Source organism: Podarcis bocagei, assembly GCF_964188305.1.
Source record: "Podarcis bocagei genome assembly, chromosome: 1".
Lineage (NCBI taxonomy): Eukaryota > Metazoa > Chordata > Lepidosauria > Squamata > Lacertidae > Podarcis > Podarcis bocagei.
This window is the reverse complement of record NC_138125.1, coordinates 123866826-123885032: the sequence shown is the minus strand read 5'-3', so window position 1 is coordinate 123885032 and position 18207 is coordinate 123866826. Positions and strand designations below refer to the sequence as shown.

Here is an 18207-nt window from a genome sequence, read left to right as displayed (position 1 = left end):
CATGAAATCACTTTGCGACTCTGAGTATATTTCACCCGGACTCAACTCTCGGGCCTTGGACTCTTGACCTGGCGCCCCTGAGATCCCAGCGCCCAGATGCCCCGCACCCCTAGCGCCTATGGGTAAGACGGTCCTGGTTCCCCACACCCAATGAAATATGGAAACTGTAGTTTGCCTCACACAGAGCTGCAGTTCCCAGCACCCTTAACAAGCTACAGATCCTAGGATTCTTTGGTGAAGCGTGCGCTTCATATTGTGTATTCAGCCATAGTCTTGTTCCCTCTTTCTCTGCCAACAGTGCACCGCCGCTTCTGACTCTTTCTGAGTTTCTTCTGCAACTCCTTAGCCCCCTCTTTGTCTGATGTTTCTCCATGGCCCCTCTTTCACTGACCCTTCATTTCCACAACTTCCTGTCACACTTAACCTTCTTTTCCACCTCTTTCCCCTAGGCTTCTACCTTCCCCTCAGTAGTCTACACCACATCCTTCAGCCTTTATGCCTCTCTGGTCACTTAGATCCCCTATCTCATGGGATTTCTTCTCACTCTGTTTACCAGTACTTTGTTTTGTGGTGGGATGGTCTGTTAGTTAATGAATTTTGGAAACAGATTGGTATAGAAATATGGTATCTGGAATTGTGGGTAGGAAGGTGGGGATATCTAAATCAATGGTTCTTATTAGTCTGAGTAGCACCAAATTAAAAACAAAAGAGGAATGTAAATGGGTAAAATTGACGGTAACTGCAGCCAGACAGTTTATAGCGAGTAACTGGGAAAATACAGAAGAGCTAGGGGTGAACCAATGGAGGGGAAAAAACTGAATAATATTATAATTTTAGAATATCTAACTGTGAAGATACACAGAATGAAAGGGTTTAAGGTCAGTGAGAAAGAGGAGGATTGGTTTGGGAAGATATTGAATTATTTGGGTAGGTTTGAACAATTTGGGGCAATTAAAATGTGAAAAGTTAAATAAACCTTGTGGATGGAGGAGTGTTAACGTATATAAAATTGTGCATATGGTTGATTTGAATATGTTATTACTGATTATGTATACCCAATGTATCAGCTGCCTGGGGGGTTTCACTGTTTGTGTTTGGTTGTTGGAAAAAAAAATTGTTTAAACCGCCCCCCCCAAAAAACAACAACATCCAGTACTTTGCTTGCTTCCTAACCCCTCCTTTCCCTAGCCTCCCTGTCAGGTTTTCCTAGAAAGAGGGACCTTGAAACTGACTTGTTCCACACATATTTTATCATCCAGCCCTTTGCAGCCCCAGCAGTCAGAATGATCACGAATTACTGATTAGGCTTGATGTGAGACATGCAGCTATATCTCTTGTTTTTCTTAAATTAATTATAGCCGCAGGGGTCTCCAATTGCTTTTAGCATCACAGTGCGCAGGGAGGGAAGATGAGAGACCTCTAAGGCTCCTTGGGTCCTCCCTAGCCTGGAGAATCAGCAGCTTCACTGGGTAACTTGGTTCTTCTACAGAAAGTGGGGTGTGATTATAAGACTGCTTCATTTTGGATCCTATTGTTCTAGGACCAATCAGACTGCTTCATTTTGGATCCTATTGTTCTAGGACCAACCAGACTGCTGCATTTTGGATCCTATTCAACTCAGTACATAACAGACTCCTAAGGGGTAGTGGTCTCCTGGGCAGTGAGAGGCAAGGGGGCATCTTTGGGGGGGGGGAACTTTGAAAGAGTGATCTAAAATTTACAACTTGTTTTTCCTCGAAGGAGAACTACCTGTGGCTTTGCCACCCCCTGTGCTTACATCTTAATGCCAGGCAGGGGAGAATAGATGCGAACAGTGGCATAGCGTGGGTTGTCAGCACCCGGGGCAAGGCAAGTAATTCGCGCCCCCTAACCCGTGGATTTGCGCCCCCTAACCCGTGGATTTGCGCCCCCTAACCCCCAGATGTTGCGCCTGGTGCGGCCGGCCCCCCCTGCACCCCCCACGCTACGCCACTGAATGCGAAGGGGATGTACACCTTTTCACATCTTGTGTCCCCCCCCCCAAATTGGCTTTGATGCTAAGATGGAGATGGGGGCCTCAAGGGGACCAGCTCTGGAAGAGCAGAAGGTGAGCTAGACACCTCTTTCTGCCCACCAGTTATCTTTGAATTATGGTTAGCCAGCAATGGATGACACAGAACAGTTTGGGGGCGAAAGCAAGAAGTCTAAACTCTGCCATTTTCACGGTAGTCCATTGCTCGTTTTCCGAGGAGCCAAACGGTAGGGCCAAACAGAGGGTTGCTGGTGTGTCAAGTCACCCCCCACAAAAAGTATTTAAAGCACGTACTCCCTGCAAGGAACCTTGGGAACTGTAGTTTGTTAAGAGTGATGGGAATTGTAGATCTATGAGGTGTTCCCAGGATTCCTTGGAAGGAAGCCATGGTGTGAATGCGACAAAGGTCTAACATGAGAAGCAGCCCCTTGTCCATCCGATTTTGTGGTCCCTTGTCATGGGGATGTATTAAAAAATTGCTGGTGGTCAAGGGAGGAAAAGGGAGAGCACTGGCGGTCAGCGGACTTGTTTTTGTGTGTTTGCGTGTTTGTTTTGCACAGCAGCCGCAGAACAGGGGCGTATCAGCAGGTGAGGCCATCGAATTTCAGCAACACTTAACACTTTAAGGCCCACAACCTTTCTTGAACCTCCTTTGCATGGTCTAATAATAATAATAATAATAATAATAATAATAATAATAATAATAATTTATTATTTATACCCCGCCCATCTGGCTGAGTTTCCCCAGCCACTCTGGGTGGCTCCCAATCAAGTATTAAAAACAATACAGTATTAAATATTAAAAACTTCCCTAAACAGGGCTGCCTTCAGATGTCTTTTAAAAATAGGATAGCTGCTTATTTCCTTCACATCTGAAGGGAGGGTGTTCCACAGGGTGGGCGCCACTACTGAGAAGGCCCTCTGTCTGGTTCCCTGTAACCTTACTTCTTGCAATGAGGGAACCGCCAGAAGGTCCTCAGTGCTGGATCTCAGTGTCCGGGTTGAACGATGGGGGTGGAGACGCTCCTTCAGGTATACGGGACCGAGGCCATTTAGGGCTTTAAAGGTCAGCACCAACACTTTGAATTGTGCTCGGAAACGTACTGGGAGCCAATGCAGATCTCTCAGAACCGGTGTTATGTGGTCCCGGCAGCCACTCCTAGTCACCAGTCTAGCTGCCGCATTCTGGATTAATTGCAGTTTCCGGGTCACCTTCAAAGGTAGCCCCACGTAGAGCGCATTGCAGTAGTCCAAGCGGGAGATAACTAGAGCATGCACCACTCTGGCAAGACAGTCTGCGGGCAGGTAGGGGATGTACACCTTTTCACAACTTACGTCTCCCCCCCCCCAAGTTGGCTTTGATGCTACGATGGATATGGGGGCCTCAAGGGGACCAGCTCTGGAAGAGATTCTGTGAGCAGAAGGGGAGCTAGACACCTCTTTCTGCCCACCAGTTATCTTTGCATTATGGTTAGCCAGCAACGGATGACACAGAACAATTGGGGACGAAAGGAGGAAGTCTAAACTCTGCCATTTTCACGGTAGTCCATCGCTCGTTTTCCGAGGAGCCAAACGGTAGGGCCAAACAGAGGGTTGCTGGTGTGTCAAGTCACCCCCCACAAAAAGTATTTAAAGCACATAGCCCCTGCAAGGAACCTTGGGAACTGTAGTTTGTTAAGAGTGATGGGAATTGTAGATCTGCGAGGGGTTCCCAGGATTCCTTAGAAGGAAGCCATGGTGTGAATGCGACAGAGGTCTAACATAAGAAGCAGCCCCTTGTCCATCTGATTTTGTGTATTAAAAAAATGCTGGTGGTCAAGGGAGGAAAAGGGAGTGCACCGGCAGTCAGTGGAAATTTCGGCAACACTTAAAGGCCCACAACCTTTCATGAACCTCCGTTGCATGGTCTAGAAGCTAGAGCCTGCCCTGGGCATAGAAATGACCAGTTTGCACACTGGATTTCCCTGCCACCATTAAGGGAGGGAGAGAGAGGTAGCTTTCACGGTCACCTAGGAGACTAGGGTAGCCTTAGAGAATGCAGCAGCTAGAGGGAAAGGAGAATGGTTAAAACTCCCAGACAGTCATCAACAAGGAAAAGCTCTCTCTCTCTCTCTCTCTCTCTCTCTCTCTCTCTCTCTCTCTCTCTCTCTCTCTCCTTTCCCTGGCCCGTTACTATATAAAGAGTGTCCTAGCATCTCAGCCTCCCTTCTCCTCCTTCCAAGAGTGCGAGTGGTAGAGTCATCTTACCTCCGCCAAGTATGTTCTGCTCCCAATAAATTCTTTACATAGGAGATCTTTTCCTGAACAACAGCAGAGGGGGGGGGGATGACACAAAACCAAACCTCCTCTCAAAAACTGTGCATGTTAAAAAAATAATAATAGAGGGGGAAAGTTTGAGCGGAGAGAGTGAAGCGAGTTCTGATTCGGTTGTTTACCATCAATCACGCTATTTCTTGCCAGGGACTGGATGATTATGAGCCTCAAGAAACTGAAAAGGGGCAGGAAAAAACGTGGAGGCAGCATTCTTCCTATTTAAAGCTGCATCACTTTGGAGGGGGGGTGTTTGCAGACTCTGCGAGAGCTAGTGCAGTTTTTTCTTTTCTTTTTTTTCAAGCAAGCAAGCATCGGGAACTGGCAGACTTCTTTTCTGTTTCATCCTGCGTGAGTGCTGAAAGGAAAAGAGCTGGCTTCATGGTGTTCAAATAATATTTTTACACTTTTTTTTTGCATCCCCCCCCCACCCCGCCCGCCCCAGGAGGAGGATATACATGTCTAATATTTAGACATGATGGCAACCTGGACTCAAAGAAGAACTTTGGTCATTCTTATTGCTTTTCTAGGATGTTTGCGAACAATACGAACACAAGAGGAAGAAGAGTTCGAAGGGGGTGAGTTATTTTCTTCCAATTCTTCTTCTTTTGTTGCTTGCATACGTTGAGTAACAGTGGATCGGGAAGTCTGGAAGGGGCTGTTGTGTGCGTGTGTCAGTGTGGTCTCTCCCCTGTGTGTCACTGTTGTGAAATGGGGGTTTGAAAAGAAACGGGCTGGAGATGGATTTCAAAAGTTGAAACGTCTTTTGCTTTCTGTGCAAACACGGGAGTAAGTAAAGAACAATGAAATATGCAACAAAGCAAACGAGAGGGGGGGAAAAATCTCTGCAGTGAAAAACCCTGTTACTTGGCATTACCCCTCTGGGTGAGATTGTGGAAAGTTTTATTTTGTGTGTGTGTTGCAACAAAAGAGACTGGTAGGGATGAAACTTTTGGAACATTTTGAGGAGAGAGAGAGAGAGAAGTAAACACAAGGACTTGGAAGGGTGGAGTCCTTATGCACTGCCTGAACTACATCTGTTTTATTCCATTCTTTGTTTGAGAGAATTACACAGAACTTTATTCTCCTTTTCTCTGCTTTTCTCTTTCTCTTTTCGGGAGAGAGAGCTGTCTCCCTGTTGCCCAGCGACTTGAGCTTGACGGAATCCAGACTTCTGACATACTGTGCTCCCACCCTTCAGACTTCTGTGTTATCTGGATATTGGCATTTTGTCCCCTGATGTTAGAGAGGACAGGAAGTTAGGAGGCTCGGGTACTTGTCTTCGTGGCATTGGAGATGGTTTCCTTTTCAGCTGGCCTGTTTGCTTCCTATTTGTATAAATTAAAATGCAAATTTTGGGAGGGTTTCATAATAGGTAGATTCTGCTGTCTCAATACATTTTGGCTAGCTGGAAAGTCGCATGTGGCAGTGAAAGTGTCCCTCGTGGGATGTGATATATTTGTCACAAATTGGAACTGAGAATAAGGTGAAACATATATAAAGATTGCTTGCAAACTACTGGATTGCATTGTTAAAACGGTCTTAGCAGGATGCACAATTGTCTTTGTACAGAATGCAGTAAAATGCTTGATACGTGGTTCAGGTTTGAACCGGGTCAGAGGGTTCCTCCCTCCTCTTGCAAAGGAAGACAAGCCTTTTTCCAGTTCTGTACATTGTGCAAGCAGACTGGCAGAGGCTTTATGTAACCTTCTCAGCTGGCTCAAGATGATTTGCAGCAGGGCTTCAGACAGAACCGATTTGAAATGGGAAGACAATGGGAAACACACAGCCCCCTCCGAAGCCATCTGTACACAGAGGTGTAATTAGGTTGAGTGGGTTTTACAGAGCGATCCTATGCCTGCTTACCCACGAGTAAGTCTCACTTTTTCCAGTAGGTCTCGTTCCCTAGCAAACATGCTTAGGATTGCAACTACAACACCATTTTGTCGAAAGTAGAAAAGGGAAGCTGAAGCACAAAGTTTTAACTTCAAAGTAAATAAGAAAGCATGCTTCCAGCGAGCGAGATTTCTGAAGGGCTAGGTTAGTACATGCCATTTGTCTGTTTGTTTCTGTTATGGAAACCCTGGGGTGAGCCAGGGATGTTGCATTGCAACACATTTGCTAATGGATATTACACGCGGAGAGGTTTTAAACTGAGCAGATGAGGATGACTTGGCAGGCCAGAATGTGAACTATTTTATGGCATGACCGTAGCCTATTCGGTTATTGTCCCTTCTGCCTAGCGGTTTTACTACACGTTTAAAACTATATGAGTTGCCTTGGATTCAAGACTTGGAGGAGCACATCTGTAACCTCATTTTCACAGGAAGCACCAGCTTGTTTTGTGGTAGGGATTATCTAATGACACGATCCATGATGCAGAAAGCGTGTGTTTTGTAAGTCATTGTAGTAGTTTTATTTAATGTGGGATTACGGCAAGGCCAGCCAATGCGTGGCATATTGGCCAGCCAGCTGTGGGTGTTGCTGATTCCCTAGCTTGCTACTTTTGCTGCTGCCTCTACACTAGGGTATCTTGCAGTCCCAGATGGCAATGCGGTGTCTGGAGGCAGCACTGAGAGTATACTCATGGGAGAGCTCCCATACGATTGGCAAACTAGAATCTTCTCTAAAGCTTCCTCTGGACACATGCCTCCTGGTTCCTAGGCCTTTATGGTAGCGTTGTCTCTGCATACTTCCAAAAGTGCCTGCTCTGAAGCGGAACAGGCTGTTCCCTTAAATTGGACACTTTGTGAGATGTGCTGGCAAGTTTTTAAGATCCTGCACCTTTCCAGACCTCCTCAGCTCCTCAGCTCCAGCTGGGTTGGCATCGTTTGTTACCTTTCTGGTTGAGTTCTGTTGACTGCACTCATCCTTAATGTGGGTATGGATGGCTGGAGGTCTCACTTTTCTTCAACAGAAGTGCTGAAAGTCAGGTGGGATGCTATCCCACTTCTTTTTAGGGGGTTCTCTGTCTAGGGACGTGGGTGGTGCTGTGGGTTAAACCACAGAGCCTAGGACTTGCCAATCGGAAGGCCGGCGGTTCAAATCCCCGCGACGGGGTGAGCTCCCATTGCTCGGTCCCGTCTCCTGCCAACCTAGCAGTTTGAAAGCACATCAAAGTGCAAGTAGATAAATAGGTACCGCTCTGGCAGGAAGGTAAACAGCGTTTCTGTGCGCTGCTCTGGTTCGCCAGAAGTGGCTTAGTCATGCTGGCCACATGACCCGGAAGCTGTACGCCGGCTCCCTCAGCCAATATAGCGAGATGAGTGCCACAACCCCAGAGTCGGTCACAACTGGACCTAATGGTCAGGGGTCCCTTTACCTTTACTATGACTTGTTCGCTAGTTTTCAGGACGACATAGTTGAATGTGGCCTAACCGCACCACTTACGTTGAATTTAGATTCCGTTTAGATGATTTATAGCCCATCCTTTGTACAAGCCAAAGGGTGGTTTACAGCAAAATCAAACCGGTTCAAAACAATGCAAAAAATAGCATAACCTCTAAATGCATAAAACTCACATCAGCAGCAGCAGCAGTGCGCTAATCAATTTATCCAATCAGGTCTCCTCTTCCTCCAAACGCCTGCTGAAAGGGGGACATTTTAACTAATCGCCTGCACTTATATAGAGATGAGGCCTAACACACTTCTGCAGGGATGGAGTTCTACATACTTATTTATAAGATTTATATCCTGTGTTCTCCATAAGGCCTCAGGGAAGGTTACAACAATCTAACATGCATTTTTATAAGATAAAGATAAAACTGTTAAAACTAGAAAACAAGTAAAACCATTCTAAATGGAACGGAACAGTATAAAGTCAACAAAAGTATCAGCCTCCCCCCCCCCCATAGCACACACATGCCTTAACTGGTAAAGGTCAGGGTATGATGAAAGCTGTACAATGAAGGTGCCAGACACACCTCTGTGGGGAAGGCGTTACACAATTTAGGGGCTGCCACAGAGAAGGCCTTCTTCTGGGTTGCCAGTCCCCACACTTCTGAGGGCAGCAGAACTGCCAAGAGTGTCCTTCTGCTGATCTCCCTCCCTGAGAACATACCCTCCAACATTTCTCCAATGAAAATAGGGACGTCCCATTCCATAATGATAATTTTACTATTTATACCCCACACATTTTACTGGGTGGCCCCAGCCACATAACAAAACATTAAACATTAAAAAAACTTCCTTATACAAGATTGTCTTCTGACTGCTCGGGCATCAGATAACTCCATAGCCTCCAACATTTCTCCAATGAAAATAGGGACATCCTAAGGAAAAGTGGGACATGCCAGGATCAAATCAGAAACCGGGACAGCTCCTCTAAATCAGGGGATGTCCCTGGAAAACAGGGACACTTGGAGGGTCTGTGAGAAGGTTAATTGGGATAGAGAAGTTCTTTCAGGTATTTGTGGCCTAAGTTGCTTAATGCTTTAAGCACTAACATGAGCACCTTGAATTGGACCCAGGAGCAAACTGGCAACCAGTGTAGCTGTATGAAGACGGGGGTTACGTGTGCTCTAAATGGAACTCCAGCCAGTAATCTGGCTGCTGCATCTTTGACAGTTGAAATTTTGTTATGGTTTCCAAGAGAAGACCCATGTAGAGCGCAGTGCAGTCATATTAGTCTGGAGGATATCAGAGCATGGAGAACAGTGGCCAAGTCATCACAGGAGGTGCCACTGGAAAGGCCCTGCCCCAGACCTTCCACGCCACATACCTCATTCCACATTTCCTCCCCATGGGCAGTTGCCAGATGTTTCTATCTTGGAAGTTCTGGCCTACTCAGACTTCACCTCTGCTCATTTTAATAAACTGAATCCAGCGCTGTGGTGATTATTTGAGCTTGATTGCAAAGGGTTGACTTTCATGAACCGTGAAGGCAAATTATGACCTATTTTCTGTTCAGTTTTGTTTAAACCAGGGGTTGTCAAACTGGTCCCCACCGCTCACTAGTGGGTGTTTCAGGATTCTAGGTGGGCGGTAGAGGGTTCTACGGCACAACCTGAATCCTCCTTCCATCGAGGGCTGTAGTTAAATAATATCTGGGGGAATCACAGGTTTCTGTTCTTTCTTTATCTCTTTTTCTTTTCTTAATTGGCTGTTTTTCTGAATCAAAAATCCCCTCATAACTGCCTTTCCTGCATCCCACGCAGTCTCTATAGGGGTTTCCCCATTTAAATTCCACTTAAAGTAATCTTCAATTGTTTCTATGGCCTTATTTATGATCTTTTGGTCATTAAATAAAAATTCATTCATTCTCCATCTACCTATTTTAACATCTTTGCCTTTTAACTCCATGGAAACCGCATTATGATCGGATATAGTTCGTGGCTGAATTTCAGACTTAGTTAGGTTCTGTATCAATTCCTTCGAGATCCAAATACTATCTACAGTATTCTCCCCAAACTCTGGTTTGGGTTTGAGAAGAAAGTAAATTGTTTCGTAGTGGGGTTCTTATATCTCCATGCATCAATTAATCCCAAGTTATTTACCATATCAAAGAAAGATCGTGGCAGTTTACCTTCTTTCATCTCTTGTCTTTTTGTTAGTTTATCTAAGTTTGGCGACACCACCCCATTAAAGTCACCCATCAGTATCATTTTTTGGTCCATCCATTCCATCAATGTATTACCTAGTTCGGAAAAGAAAGCTGATTTTTTGTCATTTGGTGCATATATTCCAATCACAATTATTTTTTCTCCATGAAACACCATCTGAACTACCACCAGTCTCCCTTGCTCATTTTTGTACAATAGTTGTGGGTCGTATTTTTCCTTTATGTATATTACTACCCCTCTTTTCTTAACCTTGTCCGAAGTCACGAAGTCTAATCCTAATCTCTTATTGCTCAGTACCCTCTTATGTTTATTTATTACATGCGTCTCTTGTAAGCAGATTAGATCCCAATTCTTTTTCAGTAATACATGCCGACTTTCTTGGCCTGAAAAGCAAGATGAGCGCTGAACCTCAAAGTTGCCTTTGACTGGACATTACTATCCAGGGGTCCTTTGCCTTTTACCTTTTCCTATGTCAGCATTGGAAATAGTAACAGTATAATGGATGCTATAGATTTTATGCTGTGCTATTATATTTTCTATGACATGAGGAAGGGAAAACAGATGGTTGCTAAACCATGACCTGTAGTAGGCCAATCAGCCATTGAATACTGGACAGTGTGATAGCAGGAACAGCATGTATCAAATCCTTCCACTTTGAATTTGGCATAAGGTTGAACACAGCTGAATCAGTACGTGCTCCGAGGTTGGATTAAGTATAGCTTGGAGACCCTGGTTCAATTGGGGGCCTTGATTACTGCATAATGATCTACAAGCTCCTTTCTGTACAGAGAATACAGAAATTTCACTGAAAAGAATTGGCAAACTATTGCAATAGATCATGACTTCTACTAATGATTTCCAGATCCAGCAAAAAGAAGCAGCAACAGTTGGAAAAATGTGCAATTCCTGCTTTCTCAACAATGACTCCTCTGAAGGATCTGTTTCCCATGGAAAATCATGATATAATATAACTAGGAATGTATTTTTAAAAATGGTATAAAACCAGTGTTGCTGGCACGTGGGGGGAAAGAAGACGACTGGGATGGATTAATGAACCCTATGCGAACCATATTGCAGGCCCCTGAACACTGGAAAATAGGAAGCTGTCTCACCCAATACTGTCTACTCTGACTGGCACCAGCTCTATAGAAGTGCAAGGGACCAGCTTAAAGCACTGACTTCCCTTTTCCTCTTCCTGCAATCACCATGTTGCTCGAGGGTGAGAGAGGCCAGTGGAACCAGTTGCCACTGCCTTCCTGCAATCACATCTAAAGAGTAGATTGAGAACCATTGCATTAGACCTGGGACAAGCACATAAAGCCTGTCTGTTGAGCATATCCAGGAGAAAAATGTTTCAGAATGTGATCTGGCTTTATCTCTAATGCTCTAATTCCTGTTCCCTCCCCCACTCCAGTTATAAGGCTCCTTTGCTATGGGTGGGGAGGAGGATCTGACCAGAGGGCCAGATCTGGTACCTTGTGTCCATTGGCACTGGAAGGGCAGAAAGCTGAGAGCCCAGCAGATGTTGGAGCCAATGGCAGATGGGGCAACTAATTCTTGCTTGGCCTCTATCCTTCTCCCTGATGAGATGTCAGCCCTGATGCAAAGGTGGAGAAAACTGACAGCGCAGGCCTGGACTGAATGTAAGAAAGAAGGCAGGCAGATTAGGGCTGACTGGGGGTTTGGGGGCAGAGCCTCATCTGCCCTAATGAACCAGCCATCACTGACCATGCCAAATGTGTTTCTTATGCCTAGCGCCCACCAAATCAGAAGTGTGGTCTTTCGTTTGGCAGGTTAAGTTGCAATCCAATACATATGTAGGGCTTTTCCGCACTTGTGCCAAGAAGGCATGGGTCCGAGCAGTTTTCTGCTTGTTCTGCACTTTCTAGGCATGGGTCTGAGCAATTTTGCCTTTGCCCCTGGAAAACCTGCTCTTTAGTGCTAAATCGGAACAAATGGAAACCTGCGAAAAATCCAATTGCCGTTTGTTCTGATTTAGCGCCAAAGATCAGTTATCCCTCGGGAAAAGTGGTGGGAGAAACGCAGGTGTGGATAGGTCCTTAACTTGGGAGTAAGTCCTATGGTTTATTTTGTTGTTGTGACCATCCTGGTCATTTTGACCATCACTAAAAAGAAATATCCATCCTATCCATACTATGCAGAATGCGCATAGACACACCATTAAAAGACAGCATTAGCAGTACATATATATTTTGAAATGCAAACCAAAACACATGTGTTTCTACATTTCATTGACAATTAGATCTTTACAGTCCACCATATTATCCTTGATGAACATTCTTCTCAGTTTTGGAGTAGCAACCACAAATCTTACATTGAGTTAGTCCTATTGGAAAGAGTGATACTTGCTTCTAAATGAACCATTTGGGCTAAAAGAAGGGATGTGTATATCTGTGTGCGTAGATATAGATTTAGATTAGATATAGATATAGATATTATACCTACATGTGCATATACCTAAAATACATTGGTTAATGCAAATGTTACTCTTTTATACCTTTATGCTCCTAATATCCTTTCTTGCCTTGTTACTCCGCAACAGTGTTGCTATTCCCCAAGAGTAATATCACATTAATTGGCAGCATGCATCTCAAAGGACATTCTTAGCTTTGTGGCATATATGATGCTGTGGTCTAAACCACTGAGCCTAGGGCTTGCCAATTGGAAGGTCAGCGGTTTGAATCCCCACGATAGGGTGAGCTCCCATTTCTCGGTCCCTGCTCCTGCCCACCTAGCAGTTCAAAAGCACATCAAAGTGCAAGTAGATAAATAGGTACCACTCTGGAGGGAAGGTAAATGGTGTTTCTGTGTGCTGCTCTGGTTCGCCAGAAGCGGCTTAGTCATGCTGGCCACATGACCCGGAAAAACTGTCTGTGGACAAATGTCGGCTCCCTCGGCCAGTAAAGCGAGATGAGCGCCGCAAACCCAGAGATGTTCGCAACTGGACTTAATGGTCAGGGGTCCTTTACCTTTTTAATGTACCATTTTTATTAGCACAGAATTATTGGGCCTTGCTACAAAATGTCCTATTTTCATATTATTTTCCATACCAGCAATCCCCCCACCAAACCCTATGGAAAACCGAAACCTCTGCCAAAAAGCAGCTATTTTGCTATATGCTTACCTAGGAAAACCCAGCTCAGAGGTAGCATCTGTTTTTAAGTAGAACCCACCCAAATTTCCAGCTGAGCTAATTGAGCCACAGGAGGTTAAATGGCTTAGCCATGATGATGGGGATTAGAACCTCTAGCAGCCCCTTGTTTTCTCTCTCTCAGTTATTTCAGTGATTAGACCACACAGGATCTGTTGCTTTATGAGACATCCTAAATAATGGCTTCTTTTGTGAATGTGTGTGTTGCAGAGGGAGGCAGAGGGGCTTCTGGATGCAAAGCCAACTGTTTACAATGTGGCAACTCGTATGCAACTTGTATATCATAAAAAGTGGGCCGTAAAAGAGGCACATCAAATTCCAGCTAACGAGCATGTTTCAAACGCCGGGTGTTGTGTTTTTTGCCCCCCCATTCTTAAGTTGTTTTCTAGAAGGTCAGATCCAGACATGCACTGTCTGAAGGAATACGTCCTGGCAATGGTGCTGTCCATGATTTTTTGCGCTAGGGCTAGTGGAAGGCAAGTGACTTTATAAATGTGTATAAACCTCTGGGCCATGAAATACTGAGTAGTGAGCAAACATGTACAGAAGTCCATTGGAGGTGCCATCATAAAACAGGTTTAGAACATAAGGAGCAATGTACAAGAGCTAGTGCAAGAGATTGCAAAATTCCCGGCATCAGTGGAAGGACACCGCTAGAGTTCAGTTCTTTTCTCATGCTAGGAGCCCAAGTAGAGTCAGAAAAAGCTGTATACAGAAGAGTGCCTCTGGATCCAGCCCTGAATGTTTAACATGCCAGTTGAGCACAGCTTGGGTGGATCTATACACAGGGGGGAAAACGCTATAAGTAAGTCAGAAATTAAATTGTTATAACAAAGGGGGGAAAACGCTATGTAGAATCTCAAATAATTTTTTTTTTGCTCTCCAGCGCCATCTGGTGCTGCATGTTTATAACACATTCAAAGCACTGTTTTTTGTCTAATGTAGCTGAGTCCCTTATGGTCCTTGAAAAAGGTCTCAGTCATGGTAACGAACCAATGTGTTTCAAGAGCATTTGTTAGGATTATTATGCATATAAAACAACTAGAACGTTGGAGCCAGGGGTGCCAACTTGAATAAAATATGGTGGGGGCCCAGGTAACCAATCACATGACGCAGTGTACACACATCATTTGAATGGGAATGCCAAACAACTTTGTGGGAGTCTGGCATCCTCCATGGCCCCTAGGAGGTGGCTCCTAGGATTGGAGCTGGGTTCTCTTGAAATTTCAGATTGTGTTTGCAGTGCTGATTCTCCAGGAAAGGTCCTAGCTCAGAGATAGAGCTTTGCCTACGGAGGGTCTCAGGTTCAGCATCTCTAGGTAGGGCTGGGGTTATGGTCTGCCTGAAACTCAGGAGACGTGCTGGTAGCCTGATGTGCCTGATGCTATATAGCACCCTATCATGTTCCTATCTTATATTGGTCTCATGACCCTAGGCGTGTCACAATGTATGTTATAGAAAGCCACAATGGATATGAGAATCTTTTTTCTCTACTGCATAGTTGCTTCCCCCTTGATGACCCTTTTATGCTGTATTTCTTTACAACATCAACTTTGTTGGACTGATCATGTTGTGCGGATGCCTGGCTATTGTCTTCCAAAGCAACTACAGTGGTACCTCGGGTTACAGACGCTTCAGGTTACAGACGCTTCAGGTTAGAGACTCTGCTAACCCAGAAATAGTACCTCAGGGTAAGAGAACAGAAATTGTGTGGTGGCAGTGCAGCGGCAGCGGGAGGCCCCATTAGCTAAAGTGGTACCTCAGCTTAAGAACTGTTTCAGGTTAAGAACGGACCTCCAAAATGAATTAAGTTCTTAACCCAAGGTATCACTGTACTCTGTTCCGAATCTAAAAATGGAAAGCGTAATGCTGGTGGTCAACAAAAGAGGTTCAAAGACTCTCTCAAGGCAAATCTAAAAAAATGTAGTATAAGCACCAACAACTGGGAAACACTGGCCTGTCAGCGCTCCAATTGGAGAACAGCCTTTACCAAAGCTGTCGTGGGCTTTGAAGACACTCGAAGTCGGGACGAAAGGGAGAAACGTGCTAAGAGGAGGGCACGCTTGGCAGACCCTCACCGTGATCAACTCCTGGCTTGAATCTATGTCCCCACTGTGGAGGGACGTGTGGATCCAGAATTGGCCTCCACAGTCACTTACAGGCTCACTGTTAAAACCGTGTTTAGGGAAGACAATCTTACTCGGCCACGAATGATCGCCAAAGAAGAAGAAGACATGTAGTCCTGGGTGCTGCTTGGAACCTCTAATCTTTTGCTAATGAAAATCTATTAAGCAACTTCCTTTAGAAGTTAGAAATCTCTCTGTTCATATACGTGTCATTCTCCCTGACTGTCACCTATTACTTTTGCGAAATGGTCTGTTTCTAATTAGGTGATTAGCAAAACACCCACCGTTATGATTGGCTGGATGTATGTGCAAAGAGGCTGGACCTTATTCACATTTGTGGTGCAGATGTAACAACACGATGTGTCCAAGCATCAATTTCCACCCCACCCCCCTTTCTTCCTCTGTTGCATGCAGGGATTTCCTCTCTCCTTTTCTATATTGAGGCAAACAATACTGTTGTTCAAACCAGCAAACAAAGATCAGAAACCTGGATGCAATTCTCACATATTGCTGAAGCCTTCTCTTTCCTGGTGTATGCCACGTTAAATAACTCTTCCTTTCTGAAAGGGGATGTACAACCTGAATCACTACAGCAGTTTCCTTAATTTATTTAATTCCAGTTACAAATCGCATCCTGGGAAACATCTCAAAGCGATTCAAATTTTAAAAGTCAACAGTGAAAATGCATGGAACAATTTCATGTATATAAACAAGTCAGGTCGAATGCAGATACAGACTGATAATAGCCTTGAGCAGAATTTTAACCTTACAGCCGACCACTCCTTATAAAATTCCTGCAACTCAAATCACATTCAGCAACATTTCCTATCTAACAGACAGTCATGGCCCCAAGGTCACGCAGTGGGCTGGTGGGAATTTGAACCTACCGTAATTTTCCTCAATCCTAGTCCAACCCTCTTTAAGTACTATGCAAACTCAAAAAATGAGGGGTGCTGAAAAGTTGTAACAGGACTTTTGGTTAAATTAATCTAATTTCATTTTACTTGGTAAGTAAAATGTGTACTGAAATTGCATAGAAGCCTTTAAAAATGATTGTCAAGTACCTACACTTATATTATTATTATTAGGCATTGCCTGACATTTCCAGAAAGTAAAATTAAAATTATTTGGTTTTCTGAATGCGGTTTAAGTGCTTCTTCATTGAGCACAGACTTACCAAGCTAAATGTTGTCCAATCATAAAAAAATAATAGCAGATTTGAATTCATCACACCCAAAAAAAATACTTTAAGGACCCTCGCTGAAAAAATATGCAAAAAGTAAGGTCCACCCCTAAAATGACACGCCCAACACTGTCACACTGGCCCTCATCTACAATGAGCATTTATAATCTATCTGATAAAAATCCCAACTATGCAACTTCTAGAACCAGAGCCAAAAATGATCATTCCTAGGAACAGCCTCTAATAAGCTAGGAACTCTCTTAAGTCATTCAATCGGGAGCTGCTCAGAGTGGCATTATTTTTATTATTATTATTATTATTATTATTATTATTATTATTATTATTATTAACATTTTAAAATTGTGGTTGAGCCATCACACATGGCTTACAATGCAGATGAGTATTCTATCTCCACCCCTCTGTGTCCATTTTCATCACCTTCCATAAATTGGATGGTGGCTGCAGTGAGGACCCTCTGTAGCCATGGAGGGTCTATGTGCATTTTGGAATTCTGATTCCCTGCCCTCCCGGCTCCAAAATGTGTGGGAAGCCTCCCTCCACAGATACAAAAGCCTCCTTCCTGCAAACAGTCACTTTCCAGATCGCAGAAGTCGATGAAAATGGGGATGGGGTGGAGATAACAATTATTTCCCCCAGTGCCCTCCCCTCATGCAATAATCCACCCTCTTTTCTAATTCTAGGACTGAGGAAAAAAGAAAACAACATTAGCAGATCAAAAATGTATCCAAATTGTGTGACGGCTATGCATGTTCCAAAAGTGATTTCTCCATTCTGCCCATTGCATATAATGAAATTGGAATAGGGTGAATTGCTTAATATATTCAGGCTGCTACTCTTTGACACAGATTCTTGTCTGTTTCACATGCATAACTCGGAGTTGCTGTTTCCTTTGGTAATATGCTAATTGTTAATAGTATCAAATTTCACAATCCACATGTTATGTGCTTGCTTAACAATGTCTTGAGGCACATTAAGTACTATTCAAATGAAAGTATAGGCATGTTACTATGTGCTCTGGGCTATGGTAGGCAATTAAGGTTCATAAAGTACAGTACGATTTGTCCTTAATGTTTACTTTTATTTAAAGGAAAAGAAGATAGCTTGCGGCTGTGATATTTGCCAAAATGAAATGTTAGTGCAATTCCCATGTGTAAGCAAATGGCTTTTTTAAAGTCTTGTAGGAAAATAATTCCCTCCCAACACCAAAATAAAATGGAGGCAGTTGTGGATTTCTGGTCTTTTCCAATACAACTAGTGAAAATAAGGATTAAGTTCAGTGCTTTTTAGGGGTGGTGGTTGCAGTAGTGATTTTTTTGACATGGGTCAGTGTAACCTTGTGCAATGTAATGGCTTCAAAGAGAGTGATGACAATCTGGGTCCCTGTTTACCCAACAAACACATATAAGAACACTTAGTGGCTCCATATAGACATCACTAGAAATCATGGTTTGCACTAACCATAGATAATAACCTGAGACATGGTTTCTGCTTCCAAACATACAAATTATAGTGAGCATTTCTTGTCTACTTTCAGTTTCATATATTTACTAGGGTTGCCATATTTTAAAAAGTAAAAACCAGGACACCTCAAAAGTTGTTGAGCTTGGCGAAGATCCAGGACAAAACGCTATCGGAAATTCCCCCCGGATGTCAATTCTTCCTTTGAAATCCTGGTAATGTCTGGGACAACTCTATTCTGAACTTAAAAATGGAAAGCGTAATGCTGGTGGTCAACAAAAGAGGTTCAAAGACTCTCTCAAGGCTCTCTCAAAAAAATGCAGTATAAGCACCGACAACTAGGAAACACTGGCCTGTGAGAGAAC

The 18207-nt window shown here is 43.9% G+C and overlaps 1 protein-coding gene across 1 annotated transcript in view; it reads left to right on the top strand.

The window, feature by feature from the left end:
• Positions 1-4312: 4312 nt before the first annotated feature.
• Positions 4313-18207, top strand: part of COL5A2 (collagen type V alpha 2 chain) — a 197335-nt gene continuing 183440 nt past the window's right edge. Inside the window, exon 1 of the mRNA XM_081194216.1 lies at positions 4313-4899. Within this exon, the coding sequence (XP_081050342.1) occupies positions 4797-4899 (103 nt within the window). The 5' untranslated portion in view covers positions 4313-4796. The remainder of the gene's footprint in view (positions 4900-18207) is intronic.